General features: G+C 40.4%; 1 protein-coding gene across 2 annotated transcripts in view; it reads left to right on the top strand.

The window, feature by feature from the left end:
- The window catches only part of LOC103142613 (zinc finger protein GLIS3-like), a 62236-nt gene that overhangs the window by 32398 nt on the left and 11784 nt on the right, over nucleotides 1–18054 (top strand). For both annotated transcript variants that reach the window (XM_016674641.1, XM_016674640.1), the window contains 2 exons: nucleotides 3736–3928; nucleotides 4971–6483. In XM_016674641.1, coding sequence (XP_016530127.1) covers nucleotides 3736–3928; nucleotides 4971–6483 — 1706 coding nt within the window. The remainder of the gene's footprint in view (nucleotides 1–3735; nucleotides 3929–4970; nucleotides 6484–18054) is intronic.

Genomic DNA, 18054 nt, shown 5'->3' with positions numbered 1-18054 from the left:
TCAGCCAATAACGCATGTTTGGGTTATGGCAGAAAGGAAGCACATAACGGCACGAGGACCAGCGTTGAGAAATGTTGATCTAAGGCGCAAACTAATGCAGGAAAAGACAGCAGCGGTGTATTCAAGGATGCACATAATGTGGCGTGCTTCCTCACAAAGTCAGGTTTTCTGAGCAGTTGACCTCTTGATAACAGAAGGTCAATCTTCTCTCTTACACCGTCCTTAAAGTTTTACTCTTCGTCTTGAAATCTGTAGACAGAAATAAATAGAGGCGAAAAAAAGGAAACTTTTCCAAAAGCAATAGTGGCTACTGCACTCTTGTTAGCACTGCTAACCTTGAAATGCTCTTTAAATGACTTCTGTCATACCAGTCTTGGTCGCCTCTTTGCATCTATTAGAAAGAGGTGGATCACCTCTGCATGTCTGTGACGAACCCAATCCTCTTTCCGATTATCACCCTTTTCTTCATAATTACCTGTCAAATCTCTCTTTATATTGGTGATATTCTAAATTACTCAGATTCTTTCTCACTGCCTTGCTAGAATTAAACGTGGTATTGACCTATTGGCGTTTTTGTTTATTTCCAAATGGATTTATTCATATTTTTATTCCACAAAAGAAACTGACTCCGACAAAACCATCAAAGTTATATTCTACAGCCAGAAATGCCCTACATATTGTGAAGCGGGGCTTTAGGTGAGGCAGCTGTAGTTTGTTGTGCGATAATGATAGCTTTCAGTTCAGGCCTCGTTGACCACCTGGCAGTCAGATGAAGCGCTTTTCATGTCGGCATTTTTTATTCGGTTGCCTTTTTATTTACTTTATGTGCGAGCAGTAAATGTGTAATTATGAAACGCAGCTGCTAATGTCAGTGATCTCCGACCTAATTTATGTCCCCTTTGCCCCGCTTTATTGATTGTTCCTGACTATTAGAGAAGGAAGAAAAAACTTGGCTTCTCGTGGGCACGTCTTGAAACCTTTATACAGAAATAAACTTGTACATAAATGGCAAATATCGAGCCAAAAGGGGAATGGGGGAAGGAAAAAAAATGAGAACACAGAGAATTTGCCAAGCAGAACAATTTTTATTGCTTAAAAACAGACGAGGGCTGAAAGTCCTCCGTTAACGGCTCTGAGTGAAACCAGCGGTGTTGCTGCAGTCCCCAGGCGATGGTGAACTGTTTGCGTAGCTCGTGCCTCCTCTCTGCCTCTTTGTGTTTCTGCTTTGAACCATGACAAGACAAATGCTGAGAATGTGGATAGAATAAATGAAGAAAATGTTTGCAAAATTCTAGAGGAACATGACCACGGATGTTCTCATTTTCTCCCTTTTTGTTAATTTTTCTAACCTTTTTCCTAAATTTAAAAACATTCCCTCCCTCCCTGTTTTTTATTGTTAGTTTTCCATGTTTCTTTTATTGTTTTTTTCCATTTTCTCCTTGAGTTGCAAAAAACATACAATTCTAATTGTTGACTTTTTTTTCTTCATATGCTTGTGTCTTTGCTAAAGTAATCCACAAACTTCCATTTAATCCATTATTGTTTCTTAAGCCTCTTTTTAAGTCATTCTCCAGTATTTTTTTCTACTATTTTCTTTCACCTACATGGCGTTTGAGTTACTTTATCAATATAGGCTCATGCTGTGTGATAACATTGTGAATAATATTGTTAAGAGAAAATTAAATTTGTGAAATTGAGTTAAAAATTGAACCGGGGAACGTGTGGCCTGTGTCTGCACACGAGTGTGTGGGGATATCGACTTACCGGTCACAAGCATTTCCAAATACACACACACACACACACACACACACACACACACACACAGGAACTCGCGCGCGCACACACACTAAACCTTTTCCTCCTCACACACTTTTCGTATCTTGTCTTATTTTTTTGGATACTATAATCCAAAATCTTCCTTTAGGAATAATAAAACATGTAATGGAATTACTTTCAAAGTCAACAATGCGACATTCTCAAATCTCGCATTTGTGTAATTGTTTTAATTCTTATCGCAGACATGTCTTAAATCTATTTTTTCTTTAAAGAAAATAGTTCTATTCTAACTAGTGAATCCCTTGTTTTCACAAAATGCCTGAATTAATTTGTCTTAAATTTTACCAGAGCAAAGTAAGTCATAATTGCTAATCGGAATGAAAATGGACACATTGTTTTCAAAATTGTCTATAAGAAGACACCAAAGTAGTAAAGACAGCATATCTACGTGTAAGTTAATTTCTTGTTAAACCCAGATGTTTTAATAACAACCTGCATTATGAAGACCAAGAAACACATCAGACATGGATCAGGTTGTGAAAACGTTGCATCCTAACGTCTGAAGATCTCATAGTGCACTTTAGTCTGTCAAGTGAACAAATGGAAAGATTACAGCAAACCTACTGACTCATGGCCGTCCACCTAAACAGACAACATTAATCGAAGAAGGAGCCTTAACATTTTCAAATAAAGGCCACTAGAGCCAAAAAAACCCAAAACCTTTTAAAAAAAAAAGAATATGCTCTGGTCAGATGAGAACAAAACTTTTTGGCCCACCTGCAAAACTTAATGAAAAATTATAAGGCCCATCATTCTGAACATGATATACCCACAGAAACATGGCAGTGGCAGAATCAATCTCATCTTCTGTAGGAACAGCAAAGTTGTTCAGAACTGATAAGAAGATGAATTCAGGGCAATGCTGAAGGAAAACTTGCAGAGAAATCAGTGTTGTACAGCTGGAGCTACAATGGAATAGCTTAAGTTATGTATAATTATGTGTTAAACAGTCCAGACCTGACTCCAATTAAAAGGTTGTCACAAGATTTGAAAACTGATATTTGTTGATGTTCTCCACCCAATCTGACTGAACTTGAGCTGTTTTGTGAAGACAAATATTGCAGCTCTTTTAGTCTCTAGATTCGCAAAGAGCTGTTAGAGCACATCACAGAAGACCTGCAGGTTTAACTGAAGCAAAATATGGTTTTGCAATGTTTTGACTTAGGAAGCTCAAGAAAATGTATACCACACTTTGAAAAAAAAAAAAAATCAATTTTCTGTCTTACAATCATCTCTTTCATAAAATCTTAAAGACGAACACTGAAGTTTGAGGTTACGGTGTGACAAAGTATAAAAAACTTAAAATGATACGAGCAATTTTGCAAGACATTGTTCGCAAATTGGTCAGCATTTATAAATTGTGCAACTGTGTCACGTTTGCTGGTAGGAGAATCTGCACAAACTACATTTATTTATCCAAAATGAAAATACTCCCGTTTGGAATAAAAATCCCTAAAGTACTCCAGTGGTGGCAGTGATGAATCTATCTGGCATGATTCTTACTACTATACGGGTTGCACTTTGCCAGAAAGCTCTCCATAGATCACTCAGGGTTACCGATATGACAGCCAACGTTTATTCCTCAAGAGGTCCTACACAGTATAATAAGATTTCGACATACCACTGAAGGCACGACTCCAAGTTCAAACTCATTGTTCTTCCAGGAAAGCCAGCAGATGACTGAGCAATATCTGCTTGTCCTGTTTTTTTTTTTAAATTTTTTAATTTTTTAATTTTTATTTTGCAATGACACGGAGTCTCTGATTTGCTTTGCAGAAACAAAACTGTGATGTCAGCACATTTCAGGGGTGAACCGTGTCCTTATCTAAATAGTGAACATACGCTCTGATCAGATCTGAAGCAGACCGTTTAGCTGTTTTTCTCTTGTTTGTCTTCCAGTTAATGGGGCCTACTGCTCGGAGAAGGATGCCAGCTCTGAGCTGAGCAGTGCCGAGGGCACCCTAATGCGATGTGGGCAGAGCCTGCCACTGCCAGCGGGGGGCCATTCAGAAGGGCTCTACCCCCCGAGCCTCCACTGCAGCAGACCAGCATCCGACCTCCTTCTGCAGGATGGCCCGCACCACGAAAGCAGGTAAAACTGTCGCAACTGCTTGCTTTTTAAAAAAAAATTTCATTGAAAGTTGTAAATATATCTTAATTTGAACATAGTATTTCTGATAAAATGCTGATAAATCATGTTGACACGAGTTATCGTACATTATTTACACAAATGCAACTAATCGCTATGCAAGTCTTTAATGTTTTGAAGAATATCGTAGCAGATTTCTTGATAGCAGCTTTAACATATTTGTTAACGTTCTATTCTTTCATATTTTCTCTCAATATCATCTATAGAGCCAAACAGGTAAAGGTGCTTCTGAATAAAACGAGAGGGTGACCAAGTCTTTTATTAAAGACGCTGATGACATGGTCTCCCAGTTCTTCTCTCCAGTCCTGACGAGCGTTAGCTCTGTTCTTTCTTTTCCTTCCCTGGTAAACTCAGAAACTCAGGGGAAGGGACAAAGACGATAGCTGCGTGAGACAGACAGGAGAAAAGCGAGCTCTTCTCACATCACTCAGGGGCTTTGGACAAAATCCATAATGAGCCAGCTGACAGGAACGATTATGTCTGAGATCACAGCAACGCATGGGGAAACATGACCCGGGTTATCCATTCAGGAGGGCAAAGATTCCCACCATAATACACAGTATTGTAAACGGCGACCCTTCATAGGGCGCAATTATGCCACCAAAACAGGTGACTCCTTATTTATCCCCAATGCTGGGTTGGGTTTAACCCCTTTGTGTCATCAAAGCCCGTCAGATGGACACACTAGCCAGGCCTCTCGGTCTCAGAAGCCACCCTTACCTCCCCCGCCTCACTCTTCTTTGTCTTAAATGCTCATTCATATCCTCTCGCTACAAGAAGATCCTATTTCAGTTATTCATAAAACAACTCTGGATCATAGACAGGCTGTGCTCCGTGATTTGTAACATAACTTTTCAGTTTTGTTTCATTTGTAACTCCGCCATGATGAACATGAGGTTTGTCTGAAACGTTCTGAGAAGAACGAATCAGTCTGTCTGTCAGCGGAAATAAAACTAGTGCAACTCATATTGCGTCTCCCTTACAGAAGCACCTCCGCCTTCCAGAGAGCCCCGCCTGGTGCCAACATGGCTCGCTCCTCTGCCCCTTACCCGATTAAGCAGGAGAACTCAATCGGACACAAGACCGCCGGCGTTCAAGGCCCGTCTCAGGCTGCGTTCCAGGCCTGTAGGGCAGATCAAGCTTTGGAGGCATCGAGAGACGATGTGGCTACGGCCCTGCATGCTAGCACTAACGGTAACAGCGTATGCACGGCGAGCTGTGCAGGTAGTGCAGTGTCAGGAGACGCGGTGCAACCTTTTAATAATGGAGATGGCTCCTCCCCACTGGCTTTGTCCCCAACTGGCTCCCATCATTCAGCGCGTCTGCTCAGCGCTAGCGATGTGAAGAGACGCTGCCTTTCCCTGGCCTCACAGTCCACTGTCGCTGCTGGCACCAGCAGCGTCGCCCCAACGGGTTCCCCATCAGCCACTGGCACGACCTCCAAGGAGATCAATATCACCGCAGCCGTCTGCTCCTCCTCCCAGATGTCGATGGTTGCCTGCGTCAACGGATTCCGCGCTAACCTCTCCCCCAGCAACGCTAGCAGCGCCGGCTTGTCTACATCGTCCTCCTCCTCTTCTTCTACATCCCCACCCTCTATCTGCTGCCAGCGGGAGGCAGCCCGGAGACCCCCACGTCACAGCAGCCCCCAGCAGTCGTCACTACAGGAGAGCTGTCAACTGTCTTCACCTGCCACCTGCCTCCTGTCCCTGTCTGCGTCCTCCTCCTCGTCCTCTTCTTCGGCGTCATTAGTGGAGCCGGAGACAGGCCTAGGGCAGAGCCTGGGGCTTTGCGAGGAGCAGGTCCCCATGCTGCGGGGGCTTGGGGCTGGAGGAACGGCCGAGGAAAGTGAAGAGAGAGGCTTGGATGGATTGGGACTACTGATGAGTGGGGCCCTTATGTCAGGGACATTGAGCTCCAGTTCTGACGCTGGTTGCCTGTTGGATGGAGGTCAAAGATGTGGGGCAGCTCTCAAGCAGGAACCTCTTGATGACTTCTCTCCAAGTGAAGACGAACTCTTCCAGCACCACTATCACCACCATCATCACCTAAGTGGTCGCACTGGGCACCACCGTCACACCCCCCACCCATCTCGATCTGCCATGCCTCCTCCCTATCACCTGCACCAATACCCGGGCCCCAGTCATGGGGGGCCACTGCAGCACCAGAGTCAGCAGACAACACAAGCCTCCTCTCTGGCATTAAAACAAACCTCGGGAGGCCCCCCCGCCACCCACACGGCCTCGGAGCATGAAGAAGTCAGAGGAGGAGCGCAGACGGATAGGCAGGTGTGTCGCTGGATCGACTGCAGCGCCGCTTACGAGCAGCAGGAGGAGCTCGTCAGGCACATTGAGAAAGTCCACATTGACCAACGCAAAGGAGAGGACTTTACCTGTTTCTGGGCCGGCTGCATTCGCCGCTACAAGCCCTTCAATGCCCGTTACAAGCTGCTGATTCACATGAGGGTCCACTCGGGGGAGAAACCCAACAAGTGCATGGTGAGTCACCAAAAAACAAACCAATCAGTTACCATTCTGCGGAAATGGTGGTCTGACGTTCGACCAACATGTTTAAAATAACTGAGGGCAGATCAAAAAAAAAATAAACCTTTCAGATTTTCTTTAATATATTTTTTGGTTTTCGAGGCTGACGTCCTCAGAATAATGTTTTTAAAAAAAACAAACAAAAAAACAACAACTGTATTTATAGAAAAATACACACCAATTATGTAACTGTAGATTAAAAAAATAGAAATGGATTATTTATCTGAGCACGGTGAGGTTGCATTTTTCGTTAAAAGTATTGTAGCGAAACATAATTTTCCTCACAACTAAGTAAAATTACACGGTCTGCTGCATGGTTAACTCCACTCCATCAAAAATAAACAGATTTGAGATTTAAATTGGAGCTCTACCAATTTTTTTATTGGTAGAGCTCCAGTTTCACAAGTGCTCTCACAGATCAGCATGAAGCTGTCACTCCTTCCACGTCCGTTTACAAATGGGAAAATTCCCTCAACCTTAGGACAGATTTGGTCCAAACACACTGTTAGTCCACAATATATGTAGGGCTGAAGTCTTGTTTGTTTTCACAAGTGCTCTGTTGTTTCTTTTTTGTTTTTTTTTGAGAACAGATTAAAATTCTGAAAATCCAACACATATGGGAAACATAACCAAACAATGCCTACACTTGATCCGTTTAAATGGGAGCTTTAAATTTTTAGCTGTCTCACAAGTATGAAGTGAATTGACTTCAAATCCAAGCCACACACGAGTAGAAACGTAGTAATCTGGTTGAAGAGAGCCACAGAGAGATGGTCTGCAGTATTTCCTCAATATTATGTTTTTCACTGTAAGCTCTTGTCAGGTTCAGTTAAGGTAGAAAACTCCTAAACATACTGATAAATTCATACTGAAAAGAACCACAGTGAACCCTCTTCCTCTTTTCGATTTAACACGAGTTTATCTATTAGTGGATTTTTCTGTGGAATGTAACTTCCAAATTATTCACAATTTCTTTTTGCCTGTTTGCAGATCTTCTGGTAGAGCACATCTAGAATGTTTGAGAGAAAATGCAACTTTGGAAGCTGACGTATCTTGGCACACTATTGTCTATTGTCTGCAAAGCAGCCAAATTCAGGAGCTCCATTTATTTCCCATGGTGCTAATTGGCAGTATACCTCCAAGAGCAAATATAAGGAAGACCAAGGATGTTAGCTTCTGTGGATGTGCTAAAAGATAGTTTCCACTGTGCACCATTGATGCATATAAAGATATATTTGGTAGTTTGAACTATTAAACCAGGGTGTTTTATGTGTCTTTGGATAGGTCTCCAGTATTCACAAATTTCAGCTTTTTGCAGGTGGTTAAGGTTCCTAACCCCTGCAGATACGGGGGGTGGGGAGTAAAGTTTGCTGCTAAAGCAGTTTCAAAAAGATTTTATTTCAGGACTTCACTTCATTTTTGGGAGATAAATGACTATATAATATGCTGCATGTTTTTGTGTATATAAGGCCGGGTTGCGGTGGGGGCACCACGAAGCATTTATGTTTAGGGTACCGAAATGGCCGGCAGCAGCAGTCCAGTTTACTAACCCTATCCATGGCGCATCGGCCAAAATCAGTTGCTCACCCATTTACGGAGCACTGCAGAGGATCTTACGTTATGATTTATCTTTATTTGTAGTCTGGCTACTTTGTGTAAAGTTCATGTAAGCAATTATTTCTTGCATGGAAAATATGTATATGTTGGACAAAAATTTGGGGGTAGGGGCTCATTGGTGTTTAAGGAAGTTGAAACCCCTAAAATAAGCCTAATTAAATCTGTGCCACTAACCTTTGTCTAATTTTTTTCTTGTAAATTCAAAAAAGTGTTTATTTATAAAATATGTATATACTGTAATTCCTTAATATTGATACATTTAGCCAGCTGGATTTTTCTGTTTTCAGTATCTCTGAATATTTTTTCTAAATGTCCTCTTAGGTAGTTTGACTTTCCATTTAAGTAGTATTTCATGGCTTGCTTTTTTTTTGTTCTTGTTTTGGTTTTTTGACCTATTATTGTTGCAGATTTATTTTTTCCACGAGTGCTGTCAAATCACAAACGTGCAATGCGTGGATATATCCTGCATACACACTCCGGGGTGTGACACTGTTTTAGGGATGTTTTCCATATGTGAAGTTCAGAACAATTTGGCTCATTGTGGACAAACCTCTGGACTCTGTCTGAGACATGAGACACTGAAAATTCTGCAACACACCTTAACCTCTCAATCACCCTTATTGCAAGTGCATAAATGCAGAAACCCAGAAAGCTAAAATGGGCCCATTGTTTGCTTTGAGTTTCACAGTCCGAGGGATTGATGCTGGCACACTATGTTGGATTGCAACGCATCGAGAAGCAAAGAACGATTCAAAAGATAAACACAGAGGCCAAGAAAAAAATAAACATTTTTTACATTTGTATGCAAAGTTCTGAATATTTTAAGCAGACTTCTCTTGAGAGGTTATAAGGAATTAATATATTTAACCTGTAGTAAACAAGTCTCTCAGTCAAGACTGTTTGATACCATTTGTAACACGTAACGGCAGTCTAAATAAGGCCAAGCCAATGGAGATTGCTAGCCTCTTCAAATAACTCCATTATGTTACTGATGATGTGAATGGCATCTTTATCAACATTCAAACTGTCTTCATGTTTGTTTTGAATAGTTATTCACAGATTATATAATAACCATTTACATGGGGATGGAGATGATAGAGCACTAATGACCTTCCTGTGCAAAACACTTCCTGTAAAATGTTTGCCAGTTAAGAACAGATACACGTGTTGATATCCTTCAAGATCATGTGAAAGGTTATCCAACCCAGAATGGGGTGAAATCGATCCATCAATGTTATTGATCTGCTTCAGGAAGTAAAGACAAACCCCTGACCTCTATGAACTGTGCGAGGAAGATGAACCTGGTGGTTGTCTAAGAAAAATGTCGATTAGTATAATATTTCAAATATAGTGTACATCAACTTTGCTTGCATTTAAAGTGCTGAACATTTTAAGATTCCCTGCTTGAGGTCCACAATAAAGGATTTATATAACGGGGGACTGTGGTTTCATGCTTATGTAACGCAGTTGTGTTTGAAACAAAAGGCAAAATTATTATATTAGTTTATATAAACTGTTCTGCATGCATTAGTATTTCATCAATTTACATTCGTGTTCTGTTCTCAGTTCATGTTGCACACAGGAAGCTTAGTGGTGGCGCACCGCCTCCGCTGGTATTTCATGGTGAGGGATGTCCAAATTGTAGAACGCAGGTTCTGAAAATAACCTCATCCTGATGATGACTTTGAGATTGTAGTTGATTCAGGACGGTTGAAGTGGTTTTAGCCCCTCTCAGACGGACTCCTGGACAAACTAACCTGCATAGATACAGAATGAAGATGCTATGAGAGTTAGCCGCTGTAAGTAAGATATTAACTGCTTGTGTCTTTAAAACATAACCCCCACTTCAGTAAGCTTAGACTATCACTTTCAGCAAATATTCTGCACATATAAAAACCAAAAGTGTCTGCATGTATTTGGAACTTAGCTCAAAACTTTCCAAAATCCCTTATTTTTTTTTATTTTTTTTTTTGTGTGTGTCTGAGTCCCTGGACCTTTTTGCCACTAGCCCTGATGCCACTTATTTTTGTTTTGCTCATGCAATAGACTCAGGCATTCGAGTATTTGAGCTATTCGTGTAGAGGAAACAGTTGAGACATTCTGTTTTAGGACCCAGCTCTACAGAAAAAACAGGTCTAATCCTTTTATTATCTTTCCAGCGGCAGCTTCCAGCAGGCGCTCATGAAGCAGGGCTCCGCTGACATCCAAACATAACACACCTCTCTCTCCTCTCGGCCTCGCTGCAAACAGTATATACTCTATCTCCCTTCTCTTCATCCAGCTGGACAGCATTTGCTTCACGCTGTGTCTTGGCAAGAAAAAGTCATTATCACAACATATGAGCCGTGCTTTGAACCCCGAGGAGGCCTTGTCACACTCCGTACCTGGATAGCATTTTAAGGACTTACCCATTCAAAATTATACACCAGGTCCTTCCCATGTGTAGATGCTCAATTTTGAGGGTCACGAAAACCTCTGCTGATGAAAGTTAGTTTGGTTCCCACTCTCCCGCCAATTAAAGCTGGTCCTGGGTTGTTGTGCAGAGGCCAGCACCGAGGGACATGTGGCCAAAAAGGAAACAACATAATCTCTCCGCAATATCCTGTTGTGTTTCATACCTAATTCACTTGTTATTTTAGTTTATTACATTTTTTTTTATGCGTCTGCATAAATATTAAAAATATATCCAGGAGGAGGAACCCTGTCATGGTCTCGGACTTTGATATTGCTCTTGCTTTGTCAGAGGCCAGCCTGTAGGATTTGTTGTGTCTGAAGGCTGCGACCGTGAGCTGCAGAGTTCGGAAAATATCTTCCTAAAGCAGGGAGGATGAGAGTCTGAGCGAGGACTTGCATGGGAACATGACTTCAGGCAAAAGTGCTGCGGCGCACTCTTTATTTGGTTTGTCTTGCATCGAAAGAAAAATACAGCTTGTCTTTACATTTGTGTTTTCTCTTTCAGGTGTAGTGCAGAAATATGGTTGATGTCAAGTAACAGGACTGTTCTGTAATATGTCACAGAGTCAGAACAGCTTCAAGATTAATCCAACAGATTTTTTTTTTGTCAAATTGATGACAGCCCACTACTATCTCTCTGGATTCTCTACATTCTCTCTTCATCTCATTGCTCGAGTGTTTTGTAGGATCTACGTCCGTAAACTAAAATGGTCATGAAAGAGAGCAGACATTTTTTTCTGCTTATTTCCAAAGTCCAGCATTTTTTTTATTTTTTATTTTTATTTAAAAAGTCCTGCTATTTTAGAGGTAATGATTCTATGCACTCTGCAAGGTTCACAAGAATAAGACAAACGGGCCCACAGGACCATAGGACCTCCTCCATGCCTAGGCTGGAGGTCTCTGGTTGTAAGAGTCATTTTTTTAAAATCCTCTACCATTTTCCCCGCTGTGCCTATTACTTCTGCTACTGAGAAAAGCTTGTATCCACTTCCAGTCATCTGTCCCTTTTTTTCTGACTGCAGACAGTCATTTTGTAGTTCCAAAAATAAATCGCCCAACGCGATCTTTATGTTTCACAAATATTCAAAGGTGTCATTAATTATAAACTTTGTTCTAAAGAGTACTACTTTAGCGTAGAATAATCCACTTTGCTAAGTCTGAGTATTTAAAACTTTGAACTAGGTGAAGACCAGATTCCTCAACAAAGTAATAAAACAGTCCTTTAAATTTAGCACCAATTAGAAAACTAGGACTTGGACACCAGCTTCAGCATCTTTACCAATTCTTTGTTTATGGCCATATATTTTAAAGGACCCATATCCTCTTGAATGTAGGTGTGAAAAAGGCAATGAAAAATCCTTCAGGGGACAATTGACAGATTTTCTTTCCTTGTGTGAAATTATTCTACGCAAGGTAAATTTATTTTTAAGACTTCTAACACACACTTTTTTTTTTCTGGAGTTGAAAACATGTCTGGAGGTTTTCTCATACTTGATAAAAACAAATAATGAGGCCTAGCCACGACCTGCAGCCTAATGAGCATTAGTACAAGAACATACTGTACATGTGTGTATACAAACAAACACTAAAGCATGTGCCCTCTGACACACACACACGCAGCCAAACGCACTTGCTGAGTGAAAATTGGATGTTCAGCCGTCCTGGAAAAATAAGCATTAATCACTGAATTTCTGTTTTTTTGTTGTTTTTTTTTGTTTTTTTTTCCACTGATGTAACAGCTGTTAACATATATATTTAGATTTACTGGACTGATTTTTGGAAGAGAGTGGTGAAATTTTCTTTGATGGCAGAGCCATAGGCAGCTGCCAGGATGCAGCGTGTGTGTGTGTGTGTGTGTGTGCGTGTGTGTGTGTATTTTCAGGGGTAAATGGACTCTTTTGTGAGCAATCGGCTCAGGTGCAAGAGATAAAACAGGGAGTTCCATTAGCTAATTAAAGTGTGGTTCAGCACATGTGCAAACTTTTCCTCTGGATGCTGGCCTGAAACTGGAGCTGGGCTCTGGGTGCGGGTGCAGAGTGAAGCTGATATTAGCAGGTTTGAGCCTCTGATTCTCTGTTCGTCCTTCTTAACAAAAACAGTTGCACAAGGCTACATGCTGTGATGGACTAATCCTAAAGGGGGCTTGCGTGATATTTACCCCCCCTGCCCCCCAATATTATTCAGATTTTAAAATGTGCTTTGGTACTGCTGAAAACCAAATACAAAACGTTGCGTATTAGAAATGCCTGATACGGTTTCCGCACTTTGCCGTTCAGCGTCGTGGGAATAAAAGGGGTCTGCTTATGGCTCATTTGCATTAATCAGAGACAATACCTAGGAAAGGCATTGATTCAGCATGTAAGAGGTAAAAAAACAATTCATACCAAGTTGCCTGTAAAACTTGCAGCGTTGGCTCGGATGCAAAGAGCTAATCAGGTCCAAAAAAAGAACCTGGCAGGGATCAACTTTTAGCACTTAAGGCCTTCTGCTCCTCGTTAAATAAATTTCAACATAAGTTTTGTCAGTCATTTCCCCCGGGCAACTTAATTCATCAAGTTGGTACACGACCTTATTTCTCCTTAATTTTAAACCTGTAATCCCATTCTGTAGCTGTCCACTGTCTCCATGACAGATCTGCTGTCCATTCATCATGCTATTAGTAACTCAAAACTGTCCATATGTTACAGTTCATGTGATGAAACCGCTGGTGGAGTAGCTCTGCCACGAAAACCCCGAATTAATGAATGTTGCTTATGTTCAGCTGAGCGGGCCCGGGCCAACTTCCTGTCAGGTTCAAAAAGTTTTCCAGTCAGTCTTTTGCAGAAATGTAATCAAGTATTAGAGCCCCGATGCCTTGATCCCTCACCTCCTCATTGTTGGTGTTATGTTTATAATTTAAAACTTGCTTGAATGAAGAAGTGATTTCTTTTCCAAAAAGCTTTCTGCTAACACAGAATTTGAAAGAGTTTGCAACCATCACCATGCAGCCGCAATTTGATTTTGTAGTTTGAAATTATTTAGGATAAGCTCGGGCAAGGATAGCCGGAAAAGATGAAAGAGTCTTGGCTGGATTTTGTGAACGGCAGAGCTCATGTTATGAAAAGATTCTTCGTGACCTTAAATGTTTTTGTTCATCTACTCGGCAAAATCTCTATCTGATCTTCTAAATTAAAAAGGAAAATGTCAGAGAGCCGATTAGTCCTCTGATATTTTAGGTGGAAGGGTATTACAGGTCTCTCTTGTTGATCTCAATTTGTTCTGATTTGTTTCTGAGTTTTGTCATTTTAGCTAACTTACATGCATCTTTAAATGAACCTAACAATCCAGGCAGGCACGGATGGAGACTTTGTCACTGCTGCCACCTTTGGTTTTTTTGCACTGGTGTGAGCAGATAAATGGGTGTCAAAGCAAACTGTTTGAGTCATAAAAACATGCAGCGTGTGTTTGTGTTGAAGCCACAAAGTTCAAACAAGGTGACAAAACTAGAGAGTTTCTTTGTCACTCGCCTCTTGGGAGGTTCAATATATGTGAACCGGTCCACCAGCAGATATGTTTTTCCAGTAATTTTGCTGATGCAGCTTTCTTACAAAGTTTGCACTCTGTAGTTACAGACTCTTGTCATTTTTACTGTTTTATCCTGATTTAAATGCATACTGACTGTACAGAGATGAGTCATTTTCATTTCACAAATGTGCAGGTTTCGTCTTCAGCTTTTTTTAAATACCTTTTGTCTTGGATTAATAGTGTACGAGGATCAACGGCAGCGCCACAGAAAAATGTATGATTTTGTAATAGGTTTCCTAAAGATTGCATTTCAACGATTAGTTTTAATCCTATCAGGTCTGTCAGTGTGTTACGTAAAGGCATATAAGTGAGGAAATAAACTCTTTAGTAGCATAAATGTCACGGTGCAGGATTTAAAGGAGGACTGCACAAAGACAAAAATGCCGTCGTAATGAAAAATTGAACAAATAACTTGTGATGACGAACCAGGTGTAATGGGGAACATGGAAAGTTGATGGAGTGCAACGGAAAAAGCTGTATATTGCAGAGGGAATGGAAATGACAAAGAACTGGAGGAGTTAACGACAGGTGATTACATGCAGCTGGGAAAGGAGCAAGTAGAGGCAAATGAGGAGATGATTAACAGCTGGGACAGGGAGCAGAGTGGAAGGGTGAGGTGCAAAACGAAGAAAAGGAAGGAGAAAGGAAACCTAAATACAACAGAAACAAAGAGAAAAGGTAAAAAAATCCTAAACACAATGAAAACAACTGAACATGTAATACACTGAAAGAACCACATGAACAAACAATAAAGAAATTGAAAGAAATAACTGAAATTAAAAGCTTAAACAACCTAATGATCACAACAATAGAAGGTTCTTAAGGAATTTCTGAGTAGTTTGTATTTTCACCAAGATGGAAAAAGGCCTCAACATTGCATTAAGCACATTTAAACTTTTTAAATAATAAAAAAAGAGATCCTACCTGGATGTTGTAGATTGAGCACAAATTATTGCATGTTTTTTTTTTTGTCCAAGTGTTGCTAAGAGTAAAATGAAAGCAATTCTAATTTTAATGCTGATTGTATCAGTAATTGCCCAACTACTATTTTTATTATTTATCAATCAATTCTAAATGTAATATAAATTGTTAAGAATACATCAACACTCTGAAATGTTTGTCCCCAGAGTGGGGGAATAATAACGCATATTGGTTTTGTTTTTATCAATCAAATTAGTTTTATGTAAAGACGTGGACCAGAATTATAGAGATCGTTATTGTTGGATGTTTACGCTTCGACTTATCTCCATGTGGTTATTAAATTTTAATGGTTGTTCGTTAAACTTCACGTTTTATTTTTTTCAAGGCATAAGAAATGGAGCATTTAAAAAAAAAAATGTTTAGTTGTAGTTGTATTAAACCGTAGCTGCAGATGTTGAGCTGGAGCTACCTTGCTTCTAACAACATAAGCAGGTATCAAAGCATTCAGGATTTGCTACATGCGATACACTTTAATTGCATTTGTCTGGAATGCAGTATTTTGAGTTTGCCCATTTCCTCTGCATTTAATCACGCCCTGGTATTGGAAACCTGACGACCCAGAGCAGTGGCTCGATTCACATTACAAAACGCTTGTGTCATTTCTGTGTCCCATCCAAAGCCTTAATCAGTTTAACCTTTCTGCTGAGCCAGATCAGTTTACTAATGCATAAGAGATTTGAAACCATAGGGTGGCTGTGTTGGTTCTCCCAGTTGATCAGGGGGCTGGGCAGGGTTGAAAAACACAGGTTCTTCAATAGAACGGGATATCTGAATGACAAAATACACCGAAATCCTTTTGGTAAACCTTATTAAAAATCCTAAAAGAATTTCAGAAAAATATTATATGTTCAAAAATCAAATATAGAGCCATAGGGAGTGCCCAGGTCCTCCAGGTGAGCTGCTAAAAGAACCTACAAACATAGTCAGAAAGCTTTTAGTAAGCATGGCTAAAGCAATAAGTTAGCATAAGCCTAACTTATGCTAAGCAGTATAAGTTAGAAACCAAAGTTGCACACAACACACAAGTCATAATCATACTCATACCCAAGGAAATGTACTCCTATAATCACGCAAGCGTCACCAAAATTACTCAGAAGTTTAACATTGAGGTATTAGTTAGAGATCCGGTTCGTACATCTCACACAAGTGAGGAAATGTCAAAGTTAATCGTATGTATCCAAAAACAGTGGAACATCTGAATGCAAATGTAGCTCTTTCTGACATCCACTTTGTCTTTGCAATTATTATTTGTGAGCACATTTCTATATTGAAAATAAGGGAAAATAAAATAAGTATGAACCCTGACTAAAACATGAACAATACACAAAATGAGAGTCAATATCGGCATGTGATTAATCTTATATTATAACATTGCTAGGTTCACTTCACTGTGACATAGTGATGCAACAATAGGCACAAAAAAACTTTCGTTATGACTGAAGGAAATACACCACTGGGTGCAGCTCATCCTGGCGCACTGTACTCTACGTTGCAACAAATAACTTTGGCATTACTGACATCACATACTAACTGTTTAGAAGTACTAGTAGACGTCACTATCTTTAAGCTTGCAATTAAAAAGAAATCAGTTCATTGACACTTGCCTATGACTAAAAATCTAAAGCAAAGTCACACAGCATTGTCATTGTGGAGAGTTATCCAGCATGACGCAGCCTTATTTGAAACTATGACACTGAAGCTGGTCTGTGCTAGAAACTATAACAGCTGTGGAGCCATTTTTATGAGTTTTTTATTTTTATTTTTTTGTCTTGGTTAGTCCTGAGTCTGTTTCTGTTAGAGTTCAAATATAAGCTGAAGATGTCCCAAAGGAAGCACTTGCTACATCTGATTAGGAGAGTCTTTAGCCATGTTTTTTGATGTTGCCAATGTCGTTAATGCGACCATCTCTTCCTCCTGTCATTGCTCAGACGTTCCAACTTTTTATTTTTTAATTTTTAATTTTTGTCTGTATTATTAACCGCTGCTGTTTCCAAAGTTGGGGTCTTCAGCATTGTCTTCAGAGTTGGAAAAGAATAGTACTAACACGTACGTAAAAGCAGCCTATTGCTAGTTGATGCTGCTTGCGTTTTCCATCATACCTCTATTCCACTGACTTCCTAACAATATTGGAAACTCGACTCACAATCGGTGTCAAAGTTCTCTTCAAATGTTATTTTTAAAATAGAAATATTTGACTGTTACAGTAGCAGACAGAATAAAAGAGAAAACTAAGTCTTGAGCCAACTTTTACATTACTCCACAGTTATTTTTTGTTTTTAAGGCAACAGGGTTTATTGGGTCTCAGTTGTAGTGCTTTCTGTCATAGATCATATTTGTTAGCGGTGGGGGAAAATACACTTGTGACCAGTTCATAATTACAGCCCTACTCTGTAGGATATTATTAGCCAAATACAGCTACAGTTTTTCTTTCCTATGAGGCTGCTACTAACTCCCACATTACATGCTGCATTTATGCTGAAAACAATCCCTTTGCAAATAGCTTGAACGTTTACCAGCAGCTAGCTGGTCCTGTGCAAGTGTGGAATTTATCTGCAGCGCTTCCAAAGTTGTTAGTGTTGCAGAGGCCATTGCAGACATCTGAATCCAGAGCGACGACTACCCGTAAAACCTTCAACCAAACATGCAAACGCAAGCGACACAACTGGGACTACTTTAGAGTTTGGGTCACAGCATAATCCAAGGACAGCGGTATCCTTACACCCAGCCAGCTGCACGCCACACCACAGCAGGCAAACCCAGAGCTGAGGCTAGAGTATGTGAGAACAGAGCCGCTACCGTACAAAATAAACACCGAGGGAAGTATGGGTAAATTACGTAGCGAAAGACGTGTTTACGTTTAGGGTGTCGGGTTTAAATTATGTACTGCTGTGTTTTGCGGTCGGTGTGCCG

This window comes from Poecilia formosa, unplaced genomic scaffold, assembly GCF_000485575.1.
Source record: "Poecilia formosa unplaced genomic scaffold, Poecilia_formosa-5.1.2 Scaffold98, whole genome shotgun sequence".
NCBI classification, from domain to species: Eukaryota; Metazoa; Chordata; class Actinopteri; order Cyprinodontiformes; family Poeciliidae; genus Poecilia; species Poecilia formosa.
The sequence above is the reverse complement of the archived record's forward strand: the minus strand, read 5'-3'. Positions and strand labels throughout refer to the sequence as shown.